The sequence below is a fragment of the Moschus berezovskii genome, chromosome 19 (genome assembly GCF_049115385.1).
Source record: "Moschus berezovskii isolate FMDL1 chromosome 19, NW_MosBer_1.0, whole genome shotgun sequence".
NCBI lineage: Eukaryota > Metazoa > Chordata > Mammalia > Artiodactyla > Moschidae > Moschus > Moschus berezovskii.
In genome coordinates this window covers 10,511,891-10,539,710 of record NC_142478.1, presented here as the reverse complement: position 1 = coordinate 10,539,710, position 27,820 = coordinate 10,511,891, and the positions used below count along the sequence as shown (strand labels likewise).

General features: G+C 43.6%; 1 protein-coding gene across 7 annotated transcripts in view; it reads left to right on the top strand.

Annotated features, from left to right (window-relative positions):
• The first annotated feature begins 14,930 nt into the window (after positions 1 to 14,930).
• Positions 14,931 to 27,820, top strand: part of DCLK2 (doublecortin like kinase 2) — a 194,985-nt gene continuing 182,095 nt past the window's right edge. For all 7 annotated transcript variants that reach the window (XR_008683063.2, XR_008683062.2, XM_055404803.2 and 4 more), the window contains exon 1: positions 14,931 to 15,497. Coding sequence is in view for 5 of the 7 variants with exons in the window: in XM_055404803.2 (XP_055260778.2) it covers positions 15,077 to 15,497 (421 nt within the window). In the remaining 2 variants the exon portion in view is untranslated. The remainder of the gene's footprint in view (positions 15,498 to 27,820) is intronic.

Here is a 27,820-nt window from a genome sequence, read left to right as displayed (position 1 = left end):
TGTTCCATAATAAAGAGTTGAGGGGCTTCCCTGGTAATCCAGTGGTTAAGACTCTGGGCTTCTACTGCACAGGCTGTGTGTTTGCTCCCTGGTTGGAGAACTAAGATCCCACATTCTACACAGCATAGCCAAGAAATTTTTTTAAAAAATTAATAAAAAAAGAATGTGGCCTCTGTCCTTGGATACTGGGAAGTAACCTATAATTCACTGGAACTTCCTAAGTAATAGGAATATTTTTGTCACTCATAATGGACACTGATAGTTTATGCTAATGCTGTGACTCACTCTGGGTCCCTAATTTATACTAAGGTGATGACTCATGAGGGTTGGGGAGCTGAGCCAGGTGATATCAGCCTGATCTCCACAGAGGGGAGAGGGCCTGGAGATGGAGTTTAAATGTATGACTAATGGTTCCATCAATCATACCTACAGTGAAATTCTAGTAAAACACAAGACAACGAAGCTTGAGAAAGCATCCCTAGCTAACAACATTCTGCACATATTGTTATGCATAGATGTGTCCCAACTCTGCAGAGAGTGGACGTGGAAGCTTTGCACTTGAGAGCCTCCTAGACCTCCCCCTCCCTTCTTATGGCTGGACCCAATCTGCATTCTTTTGGCTACAACAAGACTATCACTGTAAGTCTAGTGCTTTCCCGAGTTCTATGGCTCATTCCAGTGAATTATGAAAACTGAGGAGGTATTGTGTCCTCTGTAGCCAGTTAATCAGAAAAGTGGGTGGCCTGGGAGCACCTGAGCTCACTGCTGCTGATGGAAGTGAAGGCAGCTTTATGCAGGACTATGCTCTCAACTTGTGAAGGCTGGCTGAATTCTGGGCCACTAGTGTCAGAAGTCATTGCATCCAGCAGTGCAAAGACCCTGAAGTGGGATCACGCTTGGCACACTTGAGAAACAGCAGAGGGGCCCAGGCGGCTAAGGTGAGTGGTGGTTCAAGTGATATATAGATGAGTCGGATTGGTAGCCAGTCAGCTCACAAAAGCACTGGAGAGCTTTTAAAAGAAACCAGTGTCAGGGATCTATCCAAGGTGGATCCAATCAGTTTCTCTTGGGGGTGGGTACAGGCATCTGTAGCTTTATAACTTCTTCAAGAGATATAGGCCTGATGTAGGCCCTTGCTGGCCATAATGTCAGGACATTAGCTATTGTTCTGAGCGTAAGGGGAAGTTGATGATGCCTACTGAGCAGAGTGACACAATCCGTCTTATGGTTTTAAAGGACTCACTCTGGTTGCTGTATGAAGAATACTCTGAAGTGGGACAAACTGGAGGCAGGAGGTCAGGTGAGAGATGAAGCTGGCTTAGAATAGGATATTTCTGTAACTGGCAGAGAGAAATGGTTCTATCCAGATGAATTTTGAAGGAAGGCAATTTGCTTATGAGTTAGATGTGCGGTTTGAGAGAAAGGACTCATAGATGAGCACATGATTTTTTGTTTTTGTCTTCTTTGGGGCCTAAGCAACAGAATAAAAGGTAGTGCTAATCACTGGGGCCAAGAGAATGTGGTCAGCTGGCCAGGACTGACTCTCACGCGCATCCCTAAAGCAAGAGTAAAGTCAGTCTTGCCTGAAACACATATACTGAGACCATAAGAGAGTATTCCACCAGAGCAAAAATCAGGGCATGCCATCAGAGGCAGGGGGAAGAGATGCTGGGTGAGCCAAGAACAACAGCTCATTAGAGGCCTGTTGATTAGTTTCTGGAGGACACAGTGAGTAAAATACGCTACAAGGAAAAAAAAAAAAAATAGCTCCTCCCTTTCCCTTCCCAAACGATTCAGTCCTAAAGCAGTTGGGTGACCAAGAGGGTAGTCATGGTGGACCAGAACAGGGTGTCTGACCCCAAGCAGGGCGAGGAACGAATTCTGATCAGGAGGCGCCAGTGGCAGCCCGGCATGGTTGCTGGAATCTGGGAGGGGTGAGAAAGTCAGCACACAGGAAGACTGACCTGCAGGGAGTGTCAGAGCCTAATCAGGATGAGGAGACTCTGCACAGGAGGACGACCCAGTGGGGAGCATCCAAGTAGGATAAGGAAAGTGCCCGTGTGTGACGTGGCCCAACACAGGGTCCTGGGGTCTGTCGGGTGAGGAGGACTTCTGTGTGGAGAAGGGGCTTCAGCGTGAACTGACAGTTTTCAAGATACTGTGTGTATACATGTATTTCCTAGTTCTGTCCACTAAAAAGCCCAAGAGCAGATGAAACCCAGTGACAGTAAACACACCTATTACCTCAATCTTGGCTCCTAATTAGCATTATTTATCAAGTTCAGTTCAGTCGCTCAATTGTGTCTGACTCTTTTTGACCCCATGGACTGCAGCACACCAGGCCTCCCTGTCCATCACCAGCTCCTGGAGTTTACTCAAACTCATGTCCATTGAGTCGGTGATGCCAGCCTCTGTTGTCCCCTTTTCCTCCTGCCTTCAATCTTTCCCAGCATCAGAGTCTTTTCAAAAGAGTCAGTTCTTCGCATCAGGTGGGCAAAGTATTGGAGTTTCAGCTTCAGCATCAGTAAAGGAAGAAAAATAACTGATTCATGGCTAGGACAGAGAAAGCACAACACAAGTCCAAAACTTACAACCAAAAGTAAGTACTAGAAAATGATGGGGACTGCAAAAGGGCATAGACGTCAGCTTGAATGCATTGACCAAACTGGGGATGACTTAAGCATTAACATAAATAATGATAGTAATTGACTAAAATAGGATACCGTGAGTCAAAAGTGATAAATGAATAGATTGAAAGCTTGAGGAATATAATGATAGTCACATAACTTACAAAATGTCTTCTGACAGTACTGGCTAATTACAGGAAATACAATGAAACACTTACTAATTACAAGGGGAAAAAAAGAGTAAACTTACATTGAAGAAGCCTGATAAGTATCACTTAATTAGATGATCAAAGGGAACTCATTGGTAATGAGACAAATTGAAATTGACCTCCCCCGCCCCAGTATGATACAAAAGTGCACAGCATCACTACTCTGATATTCCTGCCAAAGATACATAACTTTAATCCTGAAGAAGAATCAGACAAACCCAACTGAGGGACTCCTCAAAATCACTGGCTGATAATCTTCAAAAGGGCTTCCCTCCTGGTTCAGTGTTAAAAATCCTCCTGCCAATGCAGTGGATGCGGGTTTGATCCCTGGGTTAGGAAGATCCTCCAGAGAAGGAAATGGCAACCAGTATTCTTGCCTGGGAAATCCGATGGACAGAGGAGCCTGGCAGACTATAGTCCATGGGGTCACAAAGAGTCAGACATGACTTAGCGATTAAACAGCATGCTCAGTTACCAGGTCATGTCTGATCCCTCCACCAGGCTTCTCTGCCATTTCCTTTTCTGGGGGATCTTCCTGACCCAGAGATGGAACCTGCACCTCCTGTGTTGGCAGAAAGATTCTTTACCACTGAACCACCTGGGAAGCTCCTCTAAACAACATAATCTTCAAAAGTGTCACTCAAGGTCATGGAGGTCTAGGAAAGACTCAGGAACCATTCTAGTTGAAACAGACTAAAGAAACAAGACAGAGAAGCACATAGGGATTCTGAATTGGATTCTTTCACTTAAAGTGACATTATTAGGGCATCTGGAAAATTTGAATGGGTTCTGAGGATTAGGTGGTAGAAATGTATCAGTGTTAAATTCCTGACTTTGATAGTTGTATCATTGGCTGTGTAGGAGAATGTTTCTAGTTTCAAAAAAATACACAGTAAATTATCTAGGGATGATGAGACATCATGTTGGCAACTTAATCTCAAATGATTCAGGAAAAAACTGCTTTGTACTGAATTTGCACTTTTTTCTGTCAGTCTGAGGTTCATAATTTAAAAAAACAACAACAGACAAATCAAAAAAAGAAAAACAGAAAACTTGAGGTACAGACTGTTCTGGTATGTCAAGAGTCTTTCCAGCCCTATGGACTGTAGCCCGTCAGGCTACAGTCCATGGTATTCTCCAGGTAAGAATACTGGAGTGGGTAGCCATCCCCTTCTCAAGAGGATCTTCCCAACCCAGGGGTTGAACCCTGGCCTCCCACATTGCAGGCAGATTCTTTACCATATGACCCACCACGGAAGCCCCATAACTAATAGTTCAGTTGCCCAGTCATGTCTGATTCTTTGCGACCCCATGGACTGCAGCATGCCATGCACCCCTGTCCATCACCAACTCCCGGAGTTTACTCAAACTCATGAACATTGAGTCGCTGATGCCATCCAACCATCTCATCCTCTGTCGGCCCCTTCTCCTCCCACCTTCAATCTTTCCCAGCATCAGGGTCTTTTCAAATGAGTCAATTCTTTGCATCAGGAGGCGAAAGTATTGGAGTTTCAACTTCAACATCAGTCCTTCCAATGAACACCCAGGACTGATCTCCTTTAGGATGCACTGGTTGGATCCTTGCAGCCCAAGGAACTCTCAAAAGTCTTCTCCAACACCACAGTTCAAAAGCATCAATTCTTCAGCGCTCAGCTTTCTTTATAGTCCAACTCTCAGATCCATGAAAAACCATAGCCTTGACTAGACAGACCTTTGTTGGCAAAATAATGTCTCTGCTTTTTAATATGCATTACTGCAAGGAGATCCAACCAGTCCATTCTAAAGGAGATCAATCCTGGATGTTCATTGGAGGGACTGATGCTAAAGCTGAAACTGCAATACTTTGGCCACCTCATGCGACGAGTTGACTCACTGGAAAAGACTCTGATGCTGGGAAAGGTTGGGGGCGCGAGGAGAAGGGGACGACGGAGAATGAGATGGCTGGATGGCATCACCGACTCTGTGGACATGAGTTTGAGTGTACTCCGGGAGTTGGTGATGGACAGGGAGGCCTGGCGTGCTGTATTTCATGGGGTCGCGGAGAGTCGGACATGACTGAGCGACTGAACTGAACTGAACTGATAGGTTGGTCATAACTTTTCCTCCAAGAAGTAAGCGTCTTCTAATTTCATGGCTCCAGTCACCATCTGAAGTAATTTTAGAATGCCCAAAAATAAAGTCAGTCACTGTATCCCCTCTTTCCCCATCTATTTGCCATGAATAACTAATAGAGGAAAACATAATTTTAGAGCTGACTGATACCATTTAGTCTGTGACCCAATCCAGAATTTTTAAATCATTCATTTGCTTTATAAATAATTATTAGTAATTCTTTAAGGCTTTCTTAAATTATTATAATAGATTTTTCTGATATTGAATGTGGATGCATTTCTTTAAAAGTATTTTTAATATGAACACCCAGGAGATCAGTCCTGGGTGTTCATTGGAAGGACTGATGTTAAAGTTGAAACTCCAATACTTTGGCCTCCTGATGCAAATATGTACATTTTTTAGACATAATGCTGGTTGCATACATAACAGACTATAGTATAGTGTAAACATAACTTTTGTGTGCACTGGGAAAAGAAATTTGTATGACTCACTGTGATATTTGCTTTATTCCAGTGGTCTGGAATCAAACTATAAATATCTCTGAGGCATGTCTGTACTATTGTAGTAATAATAATAAACAGTAACTATAATTAATCATAATACTGAAAGAAATGTAATTTTACATTGCTACCAAACTATTAAAAATGAATATATCAGTTACATTAAAATATATATTATTGGGCAATCATATGCATGTACCTCTTCACCTTAATGTTTTATATATACATATATAAAACATACACACACACACCTACACATACAAACAAGTGAACAAACACAGATACATGTGCATATATAACAAATAATTTGTATGACCAGTGAATCATGATCAAGAGCAGTTACTTCAGATAGGACTCTGGAAAGTATCAAGGAAAAGCTATTTTTTAAAACTAAATGCACAGCCAAGTGAGTATAGATTTACTAACAGGGACTGATCAAGTCTGAATAGTATCATTATTTCTGTATATAAGATAAATATATTGTTTTAATATTCAAATACTTCAAATATGTATATGTGGTATAAAACATTTGACCTAAAATAACCAGCTAATTTCCATTACAAACCTACCATAGGCATAAAGATCATTAATGTTTAACCATAAACTCCTAAAGAGACCTGCTTGTGATTAATGAATTTTGAAAGCCTAAAATGAACATCTTCTACAGTTAGCATACCCTGGAGTCAATTTCTATTTCTGCAGCTTAATCTTTCCTATTTCGTTGTCTGTAATCTGTTTCTTTAACTAGGTCATAACTGCTTATCAGTCATTATGAAAGCTTTATTATCCTTTAAGTACTCGTGGCCATCATTATTTTAATCTCATATATAGAATGACGGAACACAGTTTGTCATATTCAGTATTAATATAAACATGAAAGGTGCTATCAAGAGGAGGAAACCACTATCATGATTGATTTTAAGACAAACAATAATTCTTCTGAATTTTAAATGAATCAAAAAGCCTACATTCAAAGAGCAAATTTTATATTGGGTTGGAGAAGTTTGATTCTTCAGAAACGAACTGAGAATACTATAGTCCTTCCCCATGGTCTTCCACTTTTGATATTCAGTTCAGTTCAGTTCAGTCGCTCAGTCGTGTCCGACTCTCCGCGACCCCATGAAGCACGCCAGGCCTCCCTGTCCATCACTAACTCCCAGAGTTCACTCAAACTCATGTCCACAGAGTCGGTGATGCGATATTACTAAATACCAAATATTTAAATAATTGTTGAAAATCACTGACTGGATCTCCATCCCTTTATCTGAAAGCAGGGATACTAGTTAAGTGCCTAGACTGTCTTCCTAGGGGGATTTAAGACAAAAAAGTTCAAATTTCTAAAAAGAGTTACTTTATAATTTTAATGTTTCCATTATTTTCACTTTAACAGTTATTGTGGATGGTATTGGTTTAGTTCCTAAATTGTGTCTGACTCTTTGGTGACCCCATGAGCTGTAGCCCTCTGAGGACCAGGCTCCTCTGTCCATGGGATTCTTCAAGCAAGAATACTGGACTGGGTTACCATTTCCTTCTCCAAGGAAGCTTCCCCATCCAGGGATAGAACCTGGGTCTCCTGCACTGCAAGAAGATTCTTTACTGACTGAAAAATGACAAAATAACTGAGTATAATTTGAATACAGAGAATTTACTTGAAAAATGGGAGTCTTTGACTAGACACTGTGGAAATGAAATGGACCAGTAGAACTATTAGAAGAACTATTAAACCACAGTTTTCTTATAAAGAAACAAACCTCCCACACATTTGTGTTCTATAAGCATTTCAAACATGCATATCTGAATTTTTCTTTCATTCATCTGATATTTTCATTAAAAAGTTAAACTGGACATTTTTGAAAGACTTAACCAATTTTCTAAACCTGAAAGTGTAGTTTTAATCATTCTCTCATCTATATTTGCAAAGTCATTTATTTGTGAATTGCTACAAGCATCATGGCTGCAAAGGACAGTAAAGCTCTCAAGGGGAAACAAAAATGAGAGAACAGTTTGAGTCTTTTTTCCAGTCATGGTGCAGGTTATACAGTGGGGTACGGAGTCTCTGAACCTCTGGGCTTTATACACTTTCTCATTAAAGTGTGACAAAAAACACTAAGTTTATCATCATTAACGATTATTAAATAAAAAATAATGCTCTTTCAAAAATTCAAGTTCAGAGTCACCCGGCCTTTTCACTGAAAATAGTTGCTTCATCACTTTTGCTTCTGGAAGAAATGCTTGGCACACAGGGAACAGAAATGAAAACATGAGACAGCAGAAAGTCTTGGCACAGTGTGGTCTAAAAGGCTCGCAAGCACCTTTATGTAATAAATAATGGAGTGGCTGGAAAACTGCCTCTGAAAGCACAAGGTTCTGGCCAAAAGTGAGGAGTAGCCAATGCATTTGAGAAGTGAAGCAGCGTGGAGCAAACCCAGGAGATGTTCAGGGTGAGTTTCTCAGGTAAAGCTTCACACGGAAGTATGGAATAAATAAATCTCATTTAAACAAATCATGCCACATAAAAATTAGTATTGTATTTCTTAATCAATGTGGAAATGGGGGCAGGGGGCAGGAGTTACCACTTGGCTAAAGACAGCTCTAAAATTCTATTGCTCTTATGTGAAATCTGAAGAGAAGTGTCGAGAACAATCACCTTTCCTTCCAGCCTGGTTGAATTTTTCTGCCCCAAGTGGTTTTTCAGATGATCCATTTTGGATAGCATCAGGAAAAGTTTCACGTGCCCTGGGTACTTTGTGATTTAAAAATATTATATACCAAGAACAGAAAGGAGTTCTTTCTAACCCTGCAAAAAATAAATGCAGAAGAGATATTGGATTGAAATTCTTGGATCCTCTGTAGCTTAGAGATGAATTTTTCTTTCTTTCTTTTTTTTTTTTAGGCGTAAAACAACAAGAATTTATCCTCTCTTCTCTCATGGTCCTAGGGGCCAGAAGTCCAGGAACAAAGTGTCATAGGACCACTTCCCCCTGAGGTTCTATGAGGGGCCCTTCCTGCCTCTTCAGTTCTGATGGGCTGACACTGCTTGGCTGGGGCCGCATGCCCCTGCCGTCTCCTGGCGGGCATCCGTCTTCACATGAGCTTCTCCTTGCGTGTCTGTGTCTCTTCTTATAAGGCATCTCACGTGAGATTCAAGGCCCACCCTACTCCAGTATGACCTCATCTTAACTACTTACACCTGCAAAGGCATTATTTCTAAATAAGGTCGCCTTCTTTTTCATTTGTTTTTGTTTTGTCTTCCACTGGGATATAGTTGCTTTACAATGTTGTGTTTGTTTCTGCTGTACAACAAAGTGACTCAGCTATACGTGTATGTATATACCCTCCCTGAGGAACCATTTTTAAGTACTCTGCACAACAATTTTTATTCAGATAAATGTTTGACTAAGAGGGGTTCCCTGAAAGCTGTTGGTAAAGAATCTGGCTGCAATGCAGGAGACCCCAGTTCAATTCCTGGATGGGGAAGATCCGCTGGCGAAGGGATAGGCTACCCATGCCAGTATTCTTGGACTTCCTTGTGGCTCAGCTAGAAGGAATCTGCCTGCAATGCAGGAGGCCTGGGTTCGATCCCTGGGTTGGGAAGATCCCCTGGAGAAAGGAAAGGCTACCCACTCCAGTATTCTGTCCTGGAGAATTCCACGGACTGTAAAGTCAATGGGGTTGCAAAGAGTAGGACACGACTGAGTGATTCACTTTCACTTGGAAGGATGAATGATTAGCAAATCAGATAGTGTTTCTTAGTTAGAAAAAAGGAGGGGTTTCGTAGTAAAGAAAGGGTATATCTTACTCTGCAAATTCTGCAGCCCCTTGAAAGAGGAGTATTTGCTTTATAAATTTTAAATCACAAAGTAATCAAATTAATAGTTGCCTATCTAGTACCCCTACATTTTGTTTTCATTAGAATTATAATGCTGAAACTAATTTTTCGCACCCCAAAAAATCTTTAAATTTGGGCCAGCTGGGTCTTGATATAAGCCATATTCACTAAGCAAATATCTTACGAAAAGTGATCACATCTTAATTCTTCTATGAAGATCAGGGATAAAATTCTTCAAACAGATTAATGTAAAAAGCAGGCACAAAATGAATTTTTACATTAGGAATCAGCTTCAGAAATATTAATACTTCTCTTCTCACCTCAACCCTCTTGAAAAGCCATCATCTTTGTCAACTTAGGGATAGAGCCTTAGGGAATAATGTTAAAATACTGGCATATTACATCATTGTACTCACTGTTTAAGAAGGGTGAAGTCTTTCATTAGGAATACTTGAGTGGGAACATGTGTTTGTGTCCTAAAGCTTGACTGACTGAACCTGTGCTGCCAGCCTGCATGATGACTCCAGTGAGTTCCTGGTAGTCATAGCCCTATATAGTCTTCTCCCACATTAAATGGGGCTGACCTTTATAACATCATTTCATTTGCAGAATGACCATGTATACCTCCAGCCTACATCATGAAACACATCTGGCTTTCACCAAAATGCAGTTCTTGGGTGCAGTTTCAAAAACGACAGAATGATCTCTGTTTGTTTCCAAGGTAAACCATTCAATATCACAGTAATCCAAGTCTATGCCCCAACCAGTAATGCTGAAGAAGCTGAAGTTGAATGGTTCTATGAAGACCTACAAGACCTTCTAGAACTAACACTCCAAAAAGATACCCTTTCATTATAGGGGACTGGAATGCAAAAGTAGGAAATCAAGAGATACAGGCAAATTTGGTCTTGGAGCACAGAATGAAGCAGGGCAAAGGCTAATAGAGTTTTGCCAAGAGAACATACTGGTCACAGCAAATACCCTCTTCCAACAACGCAAGAGAAGACTCTACACATGGACGTCACCAGATGGTCAACACCGAAATCAGATTGATTATATTCTTTGCAGCCAAAGATGGAGAAGCTCTATACAGTCAGCAAAAACAAGACTGGGAGCTGAGTGTGGCTCAGATCATGAACTCCTTGTTGCAAAAGGAGAAAGAAGAAAGTACGGAAACCCATTAAACCATCCAAGTATGACCTAAATCAAATCCCCTACAATTATGCAGTGGAAGTGACAAATAGATTCAAGGGATTAGATCTGATAAGAGTGCCTGAAGAATTATGGATGGAGGTTCATGACACTGTACAGGAGGCAGTGATCAAGAACATCCCCAAGAAAAAGAAATGCAAAAAGGCAAAATGGTTGTCTGAGGAGGCCTTACAAATAGCTGAGAAAAGAAGAGAAGATAAAGGTAAAGAAGAGAAGGTAATATATACCCATCTGAATGCAGAGTTTCAAAGAATAGCAAGGAGAGAAAGCCTTCCTCAGTGATCAGTGCAAAGAAATAGAGGAAAACAATAGAATGGGAAAGACTAGAGATCTCTTCAAGAAAATGAGAAATACCAAGGGAACATTTCATGCAAAGATGAGCTCAATAAAGGACAGAAATGGTATGGACCCAACAGAAGCAGAAGATATTAAGAGGTGGCAAGAATACACAGAAGAATTATACAGAAAAGGGTCTTCATGACCCAGATAACTACAATGGTGTGATTACTCACTTGGAGCCAGATATCCTGGAATGTGAAGTCAAGTAGGCCTTAGGAAGCATCACTATGAACATAGCTAGTGGAGGTGATGGAATTCCAGTTGAGCTATTTCAAATCTTAAAAGATGATGCTGTGAAAGTGCTGCACTCAATATACCAGCAAATTTCGAAAACTCAGCAGTGGCCACAGAACTGAAAAAGGTCAGTTTTCATTCCAGTTCCAAAGAAGGGCAATGTGAAAGACTGTTCAAACTACCTCACAATTGCACTCATCTCACACGCTAGCAAAGTAATGCTCAAAATTCTCAAAGCCAGGTTTCAACAGTATGTGAACCATGAACTTTCAGATGTTCAAGCAGGATTTAGAAAAGGCAGAAGAACCAGAGATCAAATCGCCAACATCTGTTGGATTATCGAAAAAGCAAGAGAGTTCCAGAAGAATGTCTATTTCTGCTTTATTGACTATGCCAAAGCCTTTGACTGTGTGGATCACAACAAATTGTGGAAAATTCTTAAAGAGATGGACATGCCAGACTACCTTACCTACCTCCTGAGAAATCTGTATACAGGTCAAGAAGCAACAGATAAAACTGAACAAGGAATAACAGACTGGTTCCAAATCGGGAAAGGAGTACGTCAAGGCTGTATATTGTCACCCAGCTTATTTAACTTACATGCAAATGCTGGGCTGGAAGAAGCACAAACTGGAATCAAGATTGCTGGGAGAAATATCAGTAACCTCAGATATGCAGATGACACCACCCTTATGGCAGAAAGCGAAGAAGAACTAAAGAGCCTCTTGATGAAAGTGAAAGAGGAAAGTGGAAAAAGTTGGCTTAAAACTCAACATTCAGAAAACTACGATCATGGCATCTGGTCCCATCACTTCATGGCAAATACATGGGGAAACAGTGGAAACAGTGACAAACTTTATTGCCTTGGATTCCAAAATTAATACAGATGGTGACTGCAGCCATGGAATTAAAAGATGCTTGCTCCTTGAAAGAAAAGCTATAACCAAACTTCTGCTGCTGTTGCTGCTGCTAAGTTGCTTCAGTCTTATCAGACTCTGTGCGACCCCATAGACAGCAGCCGACCAGGCTCCGCCATCCCTGGGATTCTCCAGGCAAGAACACTGGAGTAGGTTGCCATTTCCTTCTCCAATGTGTGAAAGTGAAAAGTGAAAGTGAAGTCGCTCAGTCGTGTCGGACTAGTAGGGACCCCATGAACTGCAGCCCACCAGGCTCCTCTGTCCATGCGATTTTCTAGGCAAGAGTACTGGAGTTGCTTGCCATTGCCTTTTCTGAAAAAAAGCTGAGTGCTGAAGAATTTATTGCTTTTGAACTGTGGTGTTGGAGAAGACTCTTGAGAGTCCCTTGGACTGCAAGGAGATCCAAACAGTCCATCCTAAAGGAGATCAGTCCTGGGTGTTCATTGGAAGGACTGATGTTGAAGCTGAAACTCCGATACTTTGGCCACCTGATGTGAAGAATTGACTCCTTAGAAAAGACCCTGATGCTGGGAAAGATTGAAGGCAGGAGAAGGGGACAACAGAGTATGAGATGGTTGGATGGCATCACTGATTTGATGGACTTGAGTTTGAGCAAGCTCTGAGCTTTGGTGATGGACAGGGAAGCCTGGAGAACTGCAGTCCATGGGGTCACAATGAGTTGGACACAAATGAGTGACTGAACTAAACTGAATAACAAAACAAATGAACCACCCATTTAAAACCATTTACATAGTTGAAAGGCTCTGCAGTTGTTATTGCTTAAGGAGGACTTATCTCAAGAAATTTGGCATTTAGGTTCTTGTTTCTCACAGTGTTGTACCAAGACTAGCAGTGCTGGCATTATTGGGGCTTCCCAGGTGGCTCAGTGGTAAAGACTCCTCCTGCCAATGCAGGAGATGCAGGTTCAATCCCTGGGTCAGGAAGATCCTCTGGAGTAGGAAGTGGCAACCCACTCTAGTATTCTTGCCTGGAGAATTCCATGGACAGAAAAGCCTTGTGAGCTACAGTTTGTGGGGCTGCAAGGAGTGGGCTACAGTCCGTGGGGCTGCAAGGAGTCCGACAGAACTGGACAACTGAGCATGCAGGAGCAGACATGTATGAAAACTTATCAGAAATACAGAATCTCAACTTTCACCAAAGATCTACTGACTCAGAATCGACCTTTTATGAGATTTCCCCCACTAGGTGTAAGTACATCAAAGTTTGAGAATCAACACTGATCTGTTTGAATCTTAATGTTACAGCCTATCTTTGGAAACCCTGGCTGTCCCTTATACGTAGTTCTAAAAACTACTGTTTGGGAAGCCCACCTCCAGAAATTCTGATTTAATTGGCTTGGGTTGAAGTCTGTTATGGCCATGGACCTAATTTCACATGCCCACATGTGTCCTGAGCTTGTCTTGGGGGAACTATGGGGCTCTGAGCAAGAAAGAAGCTTCTGGGGCACTGCATGCCAGTTCAACTTCACAGCTATTGAGAAACTCCATCATATTTTCTGCCTTTTCTTATTCATGCTCCTTCAGGACTTAATTCATTCCAAGAAAAGCTTCCATGTTCTAACCTTACAGGTGGTTTGGATTTGCTATCTAGGGCCACTCAGAGAACCAGGTGCCGAACAACCTAAGGCCTCAGGGTAATTTACCCACCTGTCAGATTAGCACCAAATTTCGTTTCATCTTTTCCTAATGGTGAAATGGAAGTAACGAATATTTCTCTCAAGCCTTTGGAAAATATGCTTTTACTGTTGACCAGGCACTACTAAATTAAGATTTCCAGTATGACAGGTGCTTACAAATAATAGACTTATTACTTAACAAGAAGCTCAAATTGATAATAAGTATCATTTAGATGCAGGTGGTGGGGGTCGGGGATTGTCTGTTTATTAATGCATCCCTAGTGACAGAGACAATGCCTGGAACGTTGCATGCTTTAATACATGTTTGTTAATTAAATTCCTCAAGAAACAATAACGTCTGACCTTTCATTCATTCAAAGTTACCGAACGTACCGTGTTAGCGAACCTGCAACAGAAAGTGTTTTATCAAAGGATTTTTAAATAAAGCTCCAGATTTCCTCTGAAAAATAAATTGTGTGCCCCAATCCAATGCCATGTTTCAGGTGCCCTAGTTTGACCTCGGCTCCTCATTTGGAGGCTGGCTAAGGGATGTGATCCCTGCCCTTGAATCTCCTTCCTTTGTAGTTTTTTTGACCTGCGCGGTTCCGTTTCCCAGGCGGAGGAGCGCGCGCCGCGGCTGCGCCCATCAGCGCGCGGCGCCGGGTTGCGGCTGTCAGGCGGGCGGGGCCGCCTGGGACGCGGGAGGATCGCTTCCCCGGCGCCGCGGAGCCTCGGCGCCCCCACGTGCGGCCCCTCCTCCCGGCCCCCCGCCCTCCCCCTGGGGTTCGGCACTCCCTGGGGAGCAGGGAGCCCCCTCCGGCGCTGCAGCGGGCGGGCCAGGCGGAGTGGTGGGGCCCGGGGGCGGATGCCGATGGGTGGGCCGGGCCAGCCGGCCGCGGGGGCTGCGGGCTGCGCTGTTTCGCGCTAGGGCCGGGCTCTGCGCGGGACGAGCCTCCGCGCGGTGCTCGCGGGCGGGGCCGGGGCGAGCGAGGCGGCGGCGGCGGCGCTGCTCCCCGGGCCTCGGGCTCCCACGCTCGCGGCCCCTCCCTCCCTGCGTTCCCCCGGGCTCCCGGCAGCGGCGGGCGGAGGAGCTTTGTGTGCGCCCGCTGGCCGGGGGCGAGCCTCGGGCGGCCCGGCTTGGCGGCGGCCGGCGGGCTCCGGGGCGGGAGCGGTGAGGCGTGACCGGGCGGAGGGGGGCGTGGGGCTCCCGGCGGCGGGAGGGGCCGAGCGAAGCGCGCCGGCCAGTGGGCCGGGCGGCTCGGCGCTGCGGCCGCTTTCAGGGGGCGCGGGCCTGCGCGGCTCCACCTGCGCGGAGCGGGCGGGATGCCCGGGCCAGGTGCCCCGGCGCGCTGAGGCTCTCCCGCCGCCCGACGCTCTCGAGCCAGTTCTCGCCTGGACCTCGGGCTGCCTGGAGCCTCCGGCCGGGACGCGCTGGGCCGGGCGCCCCCCGGAGCCGCCGCGATGGCCGGCACCAGGAGTATCGAGCTGGAGCACTTCGAGGAACGGGACAAAAGGCCGCGGCCGGGGTCGCGGCGAGGAGCGCCCAGCTCCTCCGCCGGCAGCAGCAGCTCGGGCCCCAGAGGGAACGGGCTCATCCCCAGCCCGGCGCACAGCGCCCACTGCAGCTTCTACCGCACGCGGACGCTGCAGGCCCTGAGCTCGGAGAAGAAGGCCAAGAAGGCGCGCTTCTACCGGAATGGGGACCGCTACTTCAAGGGCCTGGTGTTTGCCATCTCCAGCGACCGCTTCCGGTCCTTCGACGCGCTGCTCATGGAGCTCACCCGCTCCCTGTCGGACAACGTGAACCTGCCCCAGGGCGTCCGCACCATCTACACCATCGACGGCAGCCGGAAGGTCACCAGCCTGGACGAGCTGCTGGAAGGTAGGCGGGGAGGGCCGGGCGCGGCAGGTGCGGCCCCGGGCGGCAGGTGCACCCGCTGGGGAGCCTGCGGCGGGGCGCAGGGGCTGTGATTCTCGGCGGCCGCGGGGACTGTATGGTTCTCTCTGCTGTTCCACAGGCTCTGTGTGTGGGGCGTGCTTTCACAGACACTCGGGCCTTCCTAAGAGACAAGTGTTTAAAAAAAAAAAAGTAAGAAATGCTAACGGGCTTTGTGACATCTCTCAAGATGGGTGAACTTATTTTTGCTATTTGCTCTTTTGAAGTGCTCCATCATTGACTCTCCCGTGAGGATCTGGGTAACCCTCTAGCTCATAAGCTGTCTGTCCATCCCCCTGTGTGGAGCTCAGTACGGGCACCTGTGGTGTTTCGGCTTTCAGGACTGGGTTTGCTCAGAAGCTGTGTTTGTGAAACACTGTAGGTTGCCTTTCCTGGTGTGCCTTGCAGCAGAAGTTCCATGAGGTCAGAAGAGGTGATGGGAGACTGTGGTTCTCAACCTTGGTTGCATCTTGGATCACTGGGAACTTTAAGAAGTAAGGGTGCCTGGGCCCTCTTCCCAGGTATTTGGATGTAAATTGGTTTGGGGTGTGGTCTGACCGTCTGGAGTTTTAAAAGCTCTCCTCAGGTGATTTGAATGTGCTACTGAGGTTGAGAAGGGCTGTGATAAGGGTTTTCCACGATTGGTTGGTAATGAGGTGCTTCAAGGTTAATCTCGCCTAGTTAGGGAGGTAGAGGCCACAGAATCAGCAATTGAAGCCTGTTACAAATTAGGACTAGAGTGTCAACCATGTTGGACCCAAGACTGTTTGGCCTTATGTTGGGTCATCCTTGAATTCCTGTGGTATTTAGGCTTCTTTCGCTTCAGGGAGAGAAATTGTCACTAGTAGTTAAGAACCTATATCCAGAATGAAACACGACCCATAAACTTCAGAACCCAAGTATGTGCTGACTGTGTTTATATACAGCCTGCTCTCATGCATCTTTTTTATAATTTAATTTTTAAACTTTTGGCTGCGCTCTGCAGCATGTGGGATCTAGTCCCCAGACCAGGATTCGAACCCACACCCCCTGCAAGAAGTGAAAAATCTTAAGCAGATCTCCAGGGAAAGCCCCTCATGCATCTTAGTGCAAATAGCGTGCACTGCTCTCGTAGTCATCCATATATTGGCTTGGTAGGAGAAGGGAACTGAACTTGAAGCCAACTATTTTTCTTATAGTAACTCATCATATTGTTGTGCTCTGAAGGAATTATGTCCATTTTATGCATGGGGAAACTTAAGCAACATGCCTTGTCATACAGGACATGCGGTATATGTCTGTTCACCTGCAATTCACTTTGTAAAATTTATATTGAAGGATAATTGCTTTACAATATTGTGGTGGTTTCTGCCATACATCAACATCAGTCAACCACAAGTATACATGTGCCCCCTCCCTTTTGAACCTCCCTCCTATCTCCCACCCCTCTAGGTTGTCAGAGAGCACTGAGTTGAGTTTAATAAACACGTGTAGCCACACTGTGGGGTCCTTCAAGTGGTTGGGTTTCTGTTTACTCACTATGTTAGGGAAGGTTTTCCCTGCCCTGGGCTAGATGAGGACTCAGCCAAAACGTGTGTGTGTGTGTGTGTGTGTGTGTGTGTGTTCACAAATTCTCCTGCACATTTGAGTGTTTTGGTTTTAAAGGCTACCTGAGATGATGACAACCAGCAGAGTATTAGAATGAAGATACATTGTTAAAAAGGGTTTTATTGTTTTATCCTGTTGCAAACTTAAAAGTAACATTTGCCTAGATACTTCAAAACTGAGTAACAAATTTTCTGATTGACCCAAGGCTAGGCTAGTGGCCCCATGGAAGGGTGGAGGCAATGCCTTTTGCTTCAATATTCATTACTCACATGCCCTTGGGAAACTGTGCCTAGTGTGGTCTGAGAAGGGACAGTAGTTTTACTATCCTTCTCTGAAATAATTGTAACAGTGTTGGCTGCATGAAATGAATGTGATCCGAAGATGACTATCGTCTAGGGGAGATGGTCAGCGTTTCCATTATGCGTATTAATTGAGAGCACATATTGTGTACTGAGTTTGTCATTGCTCTAGTGGTCCATGGTCCACTGAGTCTAATCTCAAACTGTAAACTGAAGATTGATAAAGATCCTTCTAATCGTTTGTTCACTGATTTCTAACCATAAGTATACGGAGTCCAAATTACACCACAATATGAAAAGTGATAGAACACAAATATTTGCAACAGAAGTGTTGCCCTAGGATAGCCAATTGCCCACTTGTTTCAAATGTAATAAAATTATATATTTTTAAATGTAGTAAAATCACTGCAAATGAAATTTTAAGCACTTCTTTTGTCATAGTGGCATTCTCTTTGACAATAGATCTCTGAGTCTTGAATTTCCCACAGAATGAGTGGAATACCCTGTTTCAAGGCAGTTTTTAAGAAAGACCCATCGATGCTTAATACCAGCCATTCAGTAATTAAAATAGTTTCAGCATTTAGTTAAAATTGTGTACTCAAATGTTCAGTTTTATCATGCAGAAGGACTAATCAGCTGTGAAGTTACTTGCATCAGTATCACCCATGTCGTTAAAATTGACTATTAGTTCATCATTTTTAATAAAGATTTTCTGATAGTATATTTTTACATCATTATGTTTAGCTGTTCTCTCCTCTGCCTCTTCCATTCCATGAAATTTGTAGTTTAGGAGATACTGTTTTTCCTAAAATGTTTTTTCAAAAATATTTGCAGTGAAGAATAGAAAATGATAACTCAAGATGGCTGGGCATGAATGCTCATTCAGAGCCTCAAGCTCACTGAACTCAGATGACAAAAGAAATTTGCATGTCCCAGATTTTTTCTTCTGCCCTTGAGAGCCTCTGGAGACTAAAACATGTTCAGGTGTAGGCTGGTCCTCACTGCACCAACCAGCAGGCACCTTGAAAGTGAAAGTCACTCAGTCGTGTCCAAGTCTTTGCGACCTCCATGGCCATGGACTATATAGTACATGGAATTATCTAGGCCAGAATACTGGAGTGGGTAGCCTTTCCCTTCTCCAGGGTATCTTCCCAACCCAGGGATCAAACCCAGGTCTTCCGCATTGTGGGTGGATTCTTTACTGGCTGAGCGACAAGGGAAACCCAAGAATACTGAAGTGGGTAGCCTATCCCTTCTTCAGAGGATCTTCCCAACCCAGGAATCGAACTGGGGTCTCCTGCATTGCAGGCAGATTCTTTACCAACTGAACTATCAGGGAAGCCCAGCCTAATGGTTTAACTCCCCCTTGCTGCATTAATTTCAACGAGTTGGTGCTATGCATCCCTATAATCCTATTTAGTCCATATAACTGGATAGGGATCTTCTCTCAAAGGACTGTGAGTCATAGCAGTCAGTGTTGGGAAACACAGCTTGAACTATCTGAAGCCATGAGCTCGCCACCTGTGTCACAGCTCTGATAAGTAACTGAGGATGTCTGGCCTACGCGTTCCTAGGTTCTCAGGACTCTTGGTCTCAGTGTTGCTTCTTGGGTGTTCTCTTTTTCAGAGCTTGAGCTGTAATTATTTTGATGTTCCAAGGACAGATGCCCAAGGACAGTGGAAAGAATGCATGACCAAGTTGATGTCCCTAGGTTCTGCTGACTGTGGATTTTAAAAAAATTCACCTCCATTCATGGCCTCAATGTCCCGTAGAATGAAAGGTTGGCAGATGCCCTAAGTTAGATCCCGTCTGATCTGAAATATATACCCTTTCCCTGCCTAAGTGGTTATTTATTGTGTGATGGTCTGGGGTGCCTTCCCTTACCCATAAACAATCTTCTAGAGAATTGACAAGGCAGAAAATGCCTACACTACAAGGAGTGGGTATGTGGCTCTGATAAATTGTTTGCAAGGAGCCTAAATAGTTGCTGCCTATGTCTGCCTCTTTCATTACAAAGTAATGTGTCACTTTATATCATTTATACCTTTTCCCCTCAGTCAACAGTGAATAAGCTGCTTCCATTAAGCTGTCTTAAATTAGCTTGAATTTGAGAAAAATTAAATTCTAAAAGAAACCAAGCATTTGAAACTTCTGAGGTTTTCCTGCTGCACCTAGTTTATTGAACCTCTGGTTATTCAGTCTATTTGGTTATTCAATCTCTTTGAAGGTGTTGGATCAAAATATAGTGACAGTTACTTTTGAGTAAAAATGAGTCTCCCATAAGATCTCACATTATAGGTTTTATCCCCCTTGAAAGGTAGACTTTCCTGCTAATAATAGAACCTGAGCTCTTGGAACTTGTTATGGTGAAAGCAGCATAAACCCATGAGTTACAGGATATTTGTGTGCGTGCGTACTCAGTCCTGTCCCACTCCTGTGGCTCATGGACTGTAGCCCTCCGGGGTCCTCTGACCATGGGGTTCCCCAGGCGAGAATACTGGACTGTTTTCAGAGGATAATCTCAACCCAGAGAGCAGACCTGCATCTCTTGCGTCTCCTGCATCTGCAGGGACATTCTTTACTCCTGAGCTACCTGTGAGTCCCCGGTAAGATACTTGCACATGGTGAAAAGCAGGGCACGTTTATATTCAGCAAGTATGACGACTGGACATAATAGTTAACATCGGATCTTTACTCTGCAAAACCTTGTCTACCTGGGAGACTCCTGTCTCCTTCAAGACCCTCTTGAAATATCATCTTTCTGTGAACTCATCCCACGTCTCAGGGTCATTGGTCTCAAAGTGTTGTTGATTGAGAGGATAGTTGTTTTCCAGGGTGTTGGGGGTGCAGTTTTTCCCTCACGGTGCTCACGTTCTAGAGGGGGTTTCACCAGTGGCTCCATGGTAAAGAATCCACCTGCCAGTTCGGGAGACACGGGTTCCATCCCTGGTCCAGGAAGATCCCACATGCTGTGCCGGACCAACTGAGCCCGTGTTCCAAGAGAAGCCACTGCAATAAATAGCCCAGAAAATGACTTTCCCTCTAAGTCTCTTGATTGTCAAGAGAGAATTCAAACTATGAATTAAGTTTGAATAAGGTTCTGTATATTTGTGAAAATGTGTGTTTTGGAAAATTGGATTGTATTTCCGATGAATCAGAGATGCCCTGCTGACTCATAATGGTGAAGACAGTGTACTCTTCTGCAGTACTTGCTTCTATAAATCTGATTTTTTTTTCTTCATCTCATTTCCTCAAAACAGGGGAACTCAGGTCTGCTATAATGCAGCTGCATAGGAAGCTCTTTCCAGGGGCAAAGGGAAGAGAAATTTTCATTTGAAGTATAAAGAATTCTAGAATGAATTCTAAGATGAAAGGAAATACTTGGCAGAACATTTGTGAGATGAGGTTCTGACACAGTGATACGCTGCTACTTAAGAGAAGATCATTATTTCTTGTGGTTTTAAACTGTGGAAATTGATGTTTTTATGGCTCTGTGTACAAAGTAAAGGGAACTAGAATCCTTGAGCAGCGATTGTCACACTGCCTTCTTCATCATAGAGAGGCCAGGGAGTTTCTGAGCATCTGTACTGCCTGGCTGGGTCTCTGCTTCTCATCCCCACCAGCCTCTGCTCCTACCACTGCTGTTTTTTCTCTTTTCTATTGATGAAGTAAACCGTTGCCCTGAGGATGAGGGATCCTTTTCTTAAGATGACTGCGATTTTTTGGATGTTTTGCATGCGGTCGTTGTGTGAGATGCAGGGATTGTGTGAGATACTCTGTGTGTTTTTATTTCACCCTTGTAATCCTAGTGGCATATGGCTGCATTGTCTTACCCATTTTGCAGCTAGGGAGGTTGAAGTCAGAGGACAGAGAAATTCTCCCCTGGCACCGGTCAGAGGACGTGGGCTGGACCCTGGGTTCTTCCTCCTCAGCCTTTGAGCATCTGAATTCTTTACCTGCTGTGTTCTACCAGCTGTGAGATGGGGTCCCTCCTGCCCCCTGACGTTTGCATAGGCGAGGCATCAGCATCTAGAGCTGTGTCGCTGCTGCAGCCAGACCCTCTAGTCATTTGTATTTGGAAAAAAAAAAAAAGAGTGCAGTAATTCATCAGTCACTGTAGATGTAAAGACAGTTTTAGGATCTCCTGTGTATAGTTCCTAAAATGAACCATATATTGACCTGTACACCTGCACAGTAAAGTCTGTATATTCAAATTCTGCAGGGTACCTTCCTTGGCTTCAGCTTCCTCGTCTGCAAAATGAGGAAGGTTAGTCATTGCTAAGAAGTCTTCTTGCTTAAAGTTCAGTGATCTTGAGAAATGCTTCTGGAAGTGGGAAAGAGAAATGATCTGTCTGCCTCCATGTCTCTCTTTAAAAATTGGCCAGGTTTTGTGTTTGAATGTGGTTACCCAGGTTCAGATGGAGTTCTTAGACTCTCCAGTAACCTCTAGGAGGTTCTTCTCCATAGAATGTTTTCTGGAAAGAGGAAATTACAAACCCATTGGGGGTTGGGACCATGGTCATCTTGTTCATTCCTTTGTCCTATCAATAAATACTTCTGGCACATGATGTTTTATTTATTTTACCTTTGTGCCATATAGAAGATCATTTTGATAGATGATAATAAGTGGGTATTGGTGTTTAAAAAATCTTTCTTAGTTAAGACAACCAGCTGAACATTTGGCTAGATTTGCAGAGGTGGACTTAGTTCATGTCACCGGCAAATATTCCTTGTCTCTTGTCTCAGTTTTGAAATAAGATTTTACTCAAGGCAAAAGGATGCAGTATATTTATATGTTAACAACTTGTCAATTTCACTAGTGTCTGAGATGCCCGACGTGACTTTTCTCTCTGAAAATCTTTCATAATCAAATTCTTATACCTTTATTTTGAATGTGTGTGTTAAATCCCAGAACTATTCTAAGCCCCCTACTATTTTCAGCATCTGCTTTGAGTTAGTTCTCTAACATAGCAAAGACTTAGTTTTGTTCATCTTTTCATATTCTCATTTTAAGCATTGTATTTAGAGAATTTATTTCATATATAGTTTAGATATGATGTGCATTGTACTATAGTTTTAAAATTCTATGTGTTGGGACTTCCGTGGTGGCTCAGATGGTAAAGAATCTGCCTGCAATGCAGGAGACCTGGGTTCAATCCCTGGGTCAGGAAGATCCCCTGGAGAAGGAAATGACAAATCTACTCCAGTATTCTTGCTTGGAGAATTCCGTGGGCAGAGGAGCCTAGTGGGTTACAGTCCATGGGGTTGCAAAGAGTTGGACATGACTGAGCAACTAATGCTTTTCATTCTTTTATCCATTAGAAGATGCAATGATTTCCATTCTAATTCAGGCTCTTTGATCCTGTTTGCCATATCTCCTGCAGCCTAAACCACTAGACTGGCCATATTGTAATCTGTCAGAAGCTACTACTTTGAGACAAAGGAATGGGAAAATATTGATTTGAGAGATCAACTTTGGTACTTTGGATTATAACATTTACTAACATCTCAACATAAATGGTCTACAGTTGTGACCTACTATGTTTTTTGTTTATCCATTGGTTAAATTACGATCACTGGCAGCCAAAATATATCACAGTAGAAGTTTTAAAATTCTCACTGATTTGTTTCCTCCTTCACTGTATATGTTTTACAAGTTTCAGATTACTTTGTGAATTTTTTGTTGTTGTTTAGTCACTGAGTTGCTCTTTACAGCATCGGGCTTTGCTTCTATGATCAGTCGCATCCACTGTTGCATAGAAACCTGAAATGTTAGATCCATGAATCAAGGCAAATTGGAAGTAGTCAAACAGGAGATGGCAAGAGTGAACATCGACATTTTAGGAATCAGAAAACTAAAATGGACTGGAATGGGAGAATTTCACTCAGATGACCATTATATCTACTACTGTGGGCAGGAATCCCTGAAAAGAAATGGAGTAGCCATCACGGTCAACAAAAGGTCCAAAATGCAGTACTTGGATGCAGTCTCAAAAACGACAGAATGATCTCTGTTTCCAAGGCAAACCATTAAATATTACAGTAATCCAAGCCTATGCCTAACCAGTAACGTGGAAGAAGCTGAAGTTGAACACTTCTATGAAGACCTACAAGACCTTCTAGAACTGAAACCCAAAAAAGATGTCCTTTTGGTTATAGGGGACTGGAATGCAAAAGGAGGAAGTCAAGACACACATGGAGTAACAGGCAAATTTCACCTTAGAATACAGAATGAAGCTGGGCAAAGGCAAATAGAGTTTTGCCAAGAGAACGCACTGGTCATAGCAAACACCCTCTTCCAAAAACACAAGAGAAGACTCTACACATGGACATCACCAGATGGTCAACACCGAAACCACATTGATAATGTTCTTTGTAGTCAAAGATGGAGAAGCTCTATACAGTCAACAAAAACAAGACCAGGAACTGACTGTGGCTCAGATTATTGCAAAATTCAGACTTAAATTGAAGAAAGTAGGGAAAACCACTAGACCATTCAGGTATGACCTAAATTGAATCCCTTATGATTATACAGTGGAAGTGAGAAATAGATTCAAGGGATTTAGATCTGATAGATAGAGTGCCTACTGAACTATGGATGGAGATTCATGACATTGTACAGGAGACAGGGATCAAGACCATCCCTAAGGGAAAAAAATGCAAAAAAGCAAAATGGCTGTCTGAGGAGGCCTTACAAATAGCTGTGAAAAGAAAAGTGAAAAGCAAAGGAGAAAAGGAAAGATATACCTGTTTGAATGCAGAGTTCCAAAGAATAGCAAGGAGAGATAAGAAGGCCTTCGTCAGTGATCAGTGCAAAGAAATAGAGGAAAACAATAGAATGGGAAAGACTAGAGATCTCTTCAAATTAGAGATACTAAGGGCACAATAAAGGACAGAAATGATATGAACCTAACAGAAGAAGATATTAAGAAGAGGTGGCAAGAATACACAGAAGAACTATACAAAAACGATCTTCACAAGTCAGATCAGATAGTCACAATGGTGTGATCACTTACCTAGAGCCAGATATCCTGGAATGCAAAGTCAAGTGGGCCTTAGGAAGCATCACTACGAACAAAGTTAGGCAGAGATGGAATTCCAGTTGAGCTATTTCAAATCCTAAAAAATGATGCTGTGAAAGTGCTGCACTCAATATGCCAACAAATTTGGAAAACTCAGCAGTGGCCACAGGACTGGAAAAGGTCAGTTTTCATTCCAGTCCCAAAGAAAGGCAGTGCCAAAGAATGCCCAAACTGCCACACAATTGCACTCATCTCACATGCTAGTAAAGTAATGCTCAAAATTCTCCAAGTCAGGCTTCAACAATAAATGAACTGTGAATTTCCAGATGTTCAAGCTGGTTTTAGAAAAGGCAGAGGCACCAGAGATCAGATTGCCAACATCCATTGGATTATCAAAAAAGCAAGAGAGTTCCAGAAAGATATCTATTTCTGCTTTATTGACTATGCCAAAGCCTTTGACTGTGTGGATCTCCACAAACTGTGGAAAATCCTGAAAGAGATGGGAATACCAGACCACCTGACCTGCCTCGAGAAATCTGTATGTGGGTCAGGAAGCAGCACTTAGAACTGGACATGGAACAACAGACTGGTTCCAAATTAGGAAAGGAGTACGTCAAAGCTGTATACTGTCACCCTGCTTATTTAACTTATATGCAGAGTACATCATGAGAAACGCTGGGCTGGATGAAGCACAAGCTGGAATCAAGATTGCTGGGAGAAATATCAGTAACCTCAGATATGAAGATGATACCACCCTTATGGCAGAAAGTGAAGAAGAACTAAAGAGCCTCTTGATGAAAGTGAAAGAGGAGAGTGAAAAAGTTGGCTTAAAGCTCAACATTCAGAAAACTAAGGTTGTGACATCTTGTCCCATCACTTCATGGCAAATAGATGGGGAAGCAGTGGAAACAGTGACAGACTTTATTAATTTGGGCTCCAACATCACTGCAGATGGTGACTGCAGCCATGAAATTAAAAGATGCTTACTCCCTGGAAGGAAAGTTATGACCAACCTAGACAGCATATTAAAAAGCAGAGACATTACTTTGCCAACAAAGGTCCATGTAGTCAAGGCTATGGTTTTTCCAACAGTCATGTATGGATGTGAGAGTTGGACTATAAAGAAAGCAGAGCACCAAAGAATTGATGCTTTTGAACTGTGGTGTTGGAGAAGACTCTTGAGAGTCCCTTGGACCACAAGGAGATCCAACCAGTGCATCTTAAAGGAGATCAGTCCTGGGTGTTCATTGGAAGGACTGATGTTGAAGTGAAACTCCAATACTTGGACCACCTCATGCAAAGAGTTGACTCACTGGAAAAGACCCTGATGCTGGGAAAGATTGAAGTCAGGAGGTGAAGGGACGACAGGATGAGATGATTGGATGGCATCTCGACTCAGTGGACGTGAGTTTGAGTGAACTCCGGAAGGTGGTGATGGACAGGGAGGCCTGGCGTGCTGCAGTCCGTGGGGTCGCGGAGTCGGACACGGCTGAGCAGCTGAGCTGACTGGGTCAGTGAGCGGTGTCCATCTCTCTTGTGGTTGTGTGGACTGCAGCCGCCAGGCCCCTCTGCCCATGGGATCCCAGCAAGAGTACTGGAGTGGTTTGCCATTTCCTTCTCCAGGGGATCTTTTTGTCGCAGGGATGGAGCTGGTGTCCAGCATTGCAGGCAGGTTCTTTACCGCTGAGCCCCGGGGATGCCCTTGCTAATTTTGGTTTAATAGCTATAATTATTTCTGAAAGACAGTGATGGGTTTTCTCTTCCCCAGTATCCTTGCTCATTATCTCTGTTTCTTTACTTTACAGCATTTTTATCTCATCTGTTAAGGAATCAGGAAAAGAAAAAGGGAGTTACAGAAACTTGATGAAGGCTGTCTTCATCAAGTCTTGGAGAAAGACTCTTCTTAGTTTAGTGATTAAGGCCAATAGCTAGAAAGTTTCACTTGAACCTTGTCTGTGAAATACTTCGCAGAGTTCTAGCATGCTGTGGCTCTTTGATTATGGGAGTGCTCCTCAGCATCTCAAACAAAAATGTGTGTCCTTGTAACTTCCCCCTATAACTCTCGAGCTACCATTTGGAGCCGTAAGACTTCATATGGGACTAAATGGCAGCCCTTTACACATCTTATGAGAGTGGTCATGCTTTCCTTTGCTGCACATCCCCAAAATGTAAGCACTTTTTTATTTTTTGACAAACATCTGGTTTCTTTATCTTTTAACCACTTGACTGAATTTCTTTTGAGCTGTCTTCGCTATCAATCTCTTGCTTAAACCTGGAGCCAAGTCTTCCTCTAAGATCAGTAGTGAAATTTAAAGGTGGACTGGGGAAACTCTGTTGAGGATAGTTTACCTCTACTCAAATGATGAGCCAATTGAAGGACTGGCCCTGTGTCCATTATGCCCCAGTTCACTTACAGATATTGTTAGATGGGCAGAAATTTTTCACATTTATGTTGTGACTGCATGGGTCTCAGTTGTGGCGTGCAGACTCCTCTTTAGTTCTGACACCTGGACTCAGCAGTTGCGGTCCATGAGCTTAGCTATCCCACGGCATGTGGGATCTTAATTTCCTAACCAGGGATTGAACCCATGTCCCCTGCATTGGAAGGTGGATTTTTAACCACTGGGACTCCAGGGAGGTCCCCTAGATGGGCACATTTTGGTTTGAAGATCTCTTTCTCAGTATCCTTAAAATGGCAGCATTTCTCAAACTGCTTGCAGTGTTGGGATAATTAAAATTGAAAAACAATGTAAAAACCTAGCAGCCAAGTTGCAGAAACCCAGCACTGCCTTAGTTATTTTAAACACACTGTCACTTAAATATTTATTAAGGTAGATGTACCTGTGCATACAGGTCTTAGACACCAGTACAACTAGACAAACAAATTGATAACCTAAAAATCCACAAAACTATATAATAAAAATGCAAAATAGCGACGTAAAGCTCCAGATACTATTTGCTCAAACTAAATTGTTATTCCCAGTGTGATCGTGGTGCTGAACACGGATCAGGCTTAGAGTGCTGACTTTCAGAATGCCGTGTGATGAGTCTGTTTTGCACCACTAAAGAACCTTCATTCTCACAGGGTAAAACTGTGTCCTCTGGCCTTAACTCTCTGTGCATATGTCTTGTACGTAGAGTAAGTCCTCTTCCTCCTCTTTACCTCCCAGCGGAATTGCACGACATGATGCCAGAAGTGTGGAGGCTGTGGGCACAGAGTGGCCTGGCAGCGCTTGCTTTAGAAGTAAACATTCAGTGGAGGGTATCACAGGCTGTACCCCTGGATGTCACTTTAGAAGGTTGTCTTCAGCCATTTGCCTTCAGATGTGCTGAAGGAGCGCTGGTCTTGGAGGTGAAAGAT